The sequence below is a fragment of the Guillardia theta genome (assembly GCF_000315625.1).
Source record: "Guillardia theta CCMP2712 unplaced genomic scaffold GUITHscaffold_25, whole genome shotgun sequence".
In the NCBI taxonomy this organism is placed as follows: domain Eukaryota; class Cryptophyceae; order Pyrenomonadales; family Geminigeraceae; genus Guillardia; species Guillardia theta.
In genome coordinates this window covers 729,678-732,809 of record NW_005434649.1, presented here as the reverse complement: position 1 = coordinate 732,809, position 3,132 = coordinate 729,678, and the positions used below count along the sequence as shown (strand labels likewise).

The 3,132-nt window shown below is 54.6% G+C and overlaps 2 protein-coding genes across 2 annotated transcripts in view; one reads left to right on the top strand and one right to left on the bottom strand.

Moving 5' to 3' along the window:
- Window position 1: 1 nt before the first annotated feature.
- Window positions 2-1,393, bottom strand: GUITHDRAFT_137449 (hypothetical protein; the record flags this gene model as incomplete). The annotated part of the gene is made up of 2 exons (XM_005834631.1): window positions 2-130; window positions 359-1,393. 2 exons carry the CDS (start codon window positions 1,391-1,393, stop codon window positions 2-4), a joined length of 1,164 nt encoding a protein of 387 aa, XP_005834688.1.
- Window positions 1,394-1,980: 587 nt separating this feature from the next.
- Window positions 1,981-3,132, top strand: part of GUITHDRAFT_137448 (hypothetical protein) — a gene marked incomplete at both ends in the record, with an annotated part of 5,143 nt that continues 3,991 nt past the window's right edge. Inside the window, 5 exons of the mRNA XM_005834630.1 lie at window positions 1,981-2,319; window positions 2,377-2,518; window positions 2,667-2,804; window positions 2,858-2,889; window positions 2,937-3,046. Coding sequence (XP_005834687.1) covers window positions 1,981-2,319; window positions 2,377-2,518; window positions 2,667-2,804; window positions 2,858-2,889; window positions 2,937-3,046 — 761 coding nt within the window. The remainder of the gene's footprint in view (window positions 2,320-2,376; window positions 2,519-2,666; window positions 2,805-2,857; window positions 2,890-2,936; window positions 3,047-3,132) is intronic.

Sequence of the window (3,132 nt, the reverse complement as noted above, 5' to 3'; positions counted from 1 at the left end):
TTCACTCGCTCCACAAAAGACACAAGGTCCTCCACACGGCTGGCAAGATGCTGCACCCCTGCCCATGTTCCTCCAAGAACCAGTGAACGTGTCCAGCATCGCTCAGAGCGTTGTTGATCGGCAGGTAGACCTTGAGAACAGTCAGTGCAGGAACCAACTCCTCCATCTCTCCTCTCCTCTCTCCACTCTCCTCTCCTCTCCTCTCCTCTCTCCTCTCTCCTCTCTCCTCTCTCCTCTCTCTCTCTCCTCTCCTCTCTCCTCTCTCCTCTCCTCTCTCCTCTCTCCTCTCCTCTCCTCTCTCCTCTCCTCTCTCCTCTTCCTCCTCTCCTCTCTCCTCTCCTCTCCCTCCCCTCTGCACCTGCGACTGATCCCGCAGGACTTCTTCCTCCTTATATGAGAGGTGGGCACTGGTGTTCCCGACGACAGTGGACTCGATCATGGCCTCTCCTGCCGCCACCACACCTGCGTTGAACTCGACCTTGGGAACAAACCCAAGAGTCTCCTGCAGCACTTGCAGAAACTTCTTCCTGTCTCTCACGTTGCTTACCCAGTGATCAGAGTAGGAGGGGATCGAGGTCCCGTCAAACTTTGCGTTCACGTCCTCCAGCCCGGGCAGGACTCCGAGGGGGTTGGAGAATCCTTCGGCCCGCGCGTAGTTGCCTCTCCTCTCCACAAAGCGCAGCCTCGTTCCTAGATCAGCCTCCTCCTCCGACTTGTAGTAGGCGTACACATCAAAGATCCTCATGCTCCCCAGCTCCTTCACCACCTCCTTCCCTCCGATGCAGACCGTTCGCACGTCTCGCCACGTGTGCGGCTGCTGGTCGATCATGAGCTTCGGATGCTTCTGCTGGTACCTCCTCACGATCTCCTCGATCCCTTCCATCACCTCAAACCCCAGCACCCCGATGACTTGCCTCCCCCCGTGAGCATCGAACATGGTCCTCACTAGCTCTTGGTCGAAGTGCGGGAAGAGGCTGGGAGCAGCGGAAGCCTCTTCCTTCTCCTCCTCCTCCAGGGCTGTCACGCAGAGCTTGACGCCGCAGGCATCAGCTGAAGTAACGAGGAGGCATCGAGTTCCTCCACCTCGATACTCTGCTGTGACGCGCCAACCGAGTCCAATGATGAGCTGCTCTACGATGTCTGAATCTTGACCCTCTTCCCCCCCCTCCTCCTCTGCGGCAATAATCTCCTGCCATACCTGTCTTCCCGCCAATACCCTGTCCATCTGAGCCTTGGGCTCGAGGTACCGCATCCCTCCAGAGAAGGGATCGAAATGGCCGCGATTAGCGAGCATGTTCAACCTCCGTTCGAGTTTCTTATACTCAGTGAGAGGTTTCAGCCTGTTGACGAACAACTGCACATGATGGAACTGAAAATCAAGTTTCTCTGGCATGGCGGTACTTGATCACACACGAATGAATTCAGAGTATCTTCCAGGTATCTCGATGTCGTCGGATTGATGGTGGTTGACTTGTAGAAATCTCCTGATGGAAATCTGATCTCGTCTGAGTCTTTCCTGTCCTCTGCCTCCTCTGTCTGTCTGTCTCTGTCTGTCTGTCTGTCTGTCTGTCCTCTTGTCTCTCCTCTTCTCTCTCTCTCTCTCTCTCCTCTCCTGCTCTACCCTCCCGGCAACCTCACAAGTCCAACCAAAACTCCCCGACAAACTTGTTTTGGTCCCCCTTTAATTTCCGTCATTACATCAATTTTCAAAAGCTTTTTCAAATTTTAGTAAAGGTTTGTAATTGTAACTAAAATATTGATATAACTATTTGAAATATTTGACAAAAATACGCCCCGTGGGTAAATTACTTGAACCGCAACAAGGAATTTGCGCCTCCCGGAGACTCGGACCGTCTCAGTGACGGGCCCGGCGGGGACTACGGTAAGGCCCGGCCCCGGGGTGAAGTTTCTTTTTTACTTTTACAGCCTATCACATTGTTTTTTGCTTGTCACTGCTAGTCAGGGCGAGGAGCCGTCGGTATGGCGTCGAAGCATGGCTCGCGGGAGAGGGCGGCGGTGCTGGCGCGAGCAGCGATCGAGAAGACAAAGAGGAACGACAAGGTCAGAAGCCTCGTGTCAGACCTCCAGAGTGAAGGAGGGCCCGGGGCGAAGAGAGCTTCCATCAGCGGTCAGTCGGCGACTTCCTTCCCGGAGGAGACGGCGGCGAAGAAAGGTCTGGAGATGGGGAAGGCGTTCTGGTTGATCAAGAAGATGGAGGAGCTGGAGACTGTGGTGAAAGCCATCGAGAACTTGCCTAAAGTGAACCCCAACAACTTCATGAGGTACCAGACTTTCAGCATCAACCTGCTCCTCCAGGAGGTGAAAGCATGACGTGCTGTCCGCTCCCACACCCTCAGTAACGCCTGATGGTTTCAGTCGAGAGTGAAAGTGGATCGGAGGAGGCGAGCGAACTTCGGTCTCCATCTTCTGTTGTTCTTCGCCATCTACACTGCCACAGTCGTCCTGCAGAAGAATGGGTACAGGAGCGAGAAAGCCACTGAAGCCCTGATCAATTACTGTACGAGACCTTGCTTCTTTGACTTCCACCTCACGTTCCTTCCTTCTCTCCTCCTCTTCTTTTCCCCTCTCCTCCTTCACCTCGTGTTCTTCTTTCTTCTCTTCTCTTCTCTTCCCCTCCGTTCTCACGCTTTCCTCCTTCCTCGCAGTCGCTTCTTCACAATTCTCCGACACCACATCGAGCGGACTCGATTGGCCCGACATGAAGTACAACCCCAACGTCACAGGGTGCGTGCAGGAAACCTGTTCGACCCCCACATACGAGCTCAAAGGCTTCCTGGACATCGGTACGTCGAGGATGCTGCAGAGGACGAAAGTCTGACCTTGACTTGTCACTCAGCGACAATCCCGGACTTGTTCAGCTGGATGCAGGTGATGACATAGCGGCATGCTGCTCATGTGGTTGATCGTGCTTGCAGATACAACTGGTCGGAAACTTCTACGTTGACAGCTGGTCGAATGGCGATGCGATGACGACAAGGGAAATGAACACGGTAGTTCAGAGAATGCGGCCGATCCACGGACCTCGGTGAGCAGCAGAGAGGGGGGGAGCGAGAAAGAGTTGGGAGGAGGGAGGGAGGGAGCAAATGGGAGGGAGGGAGGGAGGGGGACGCA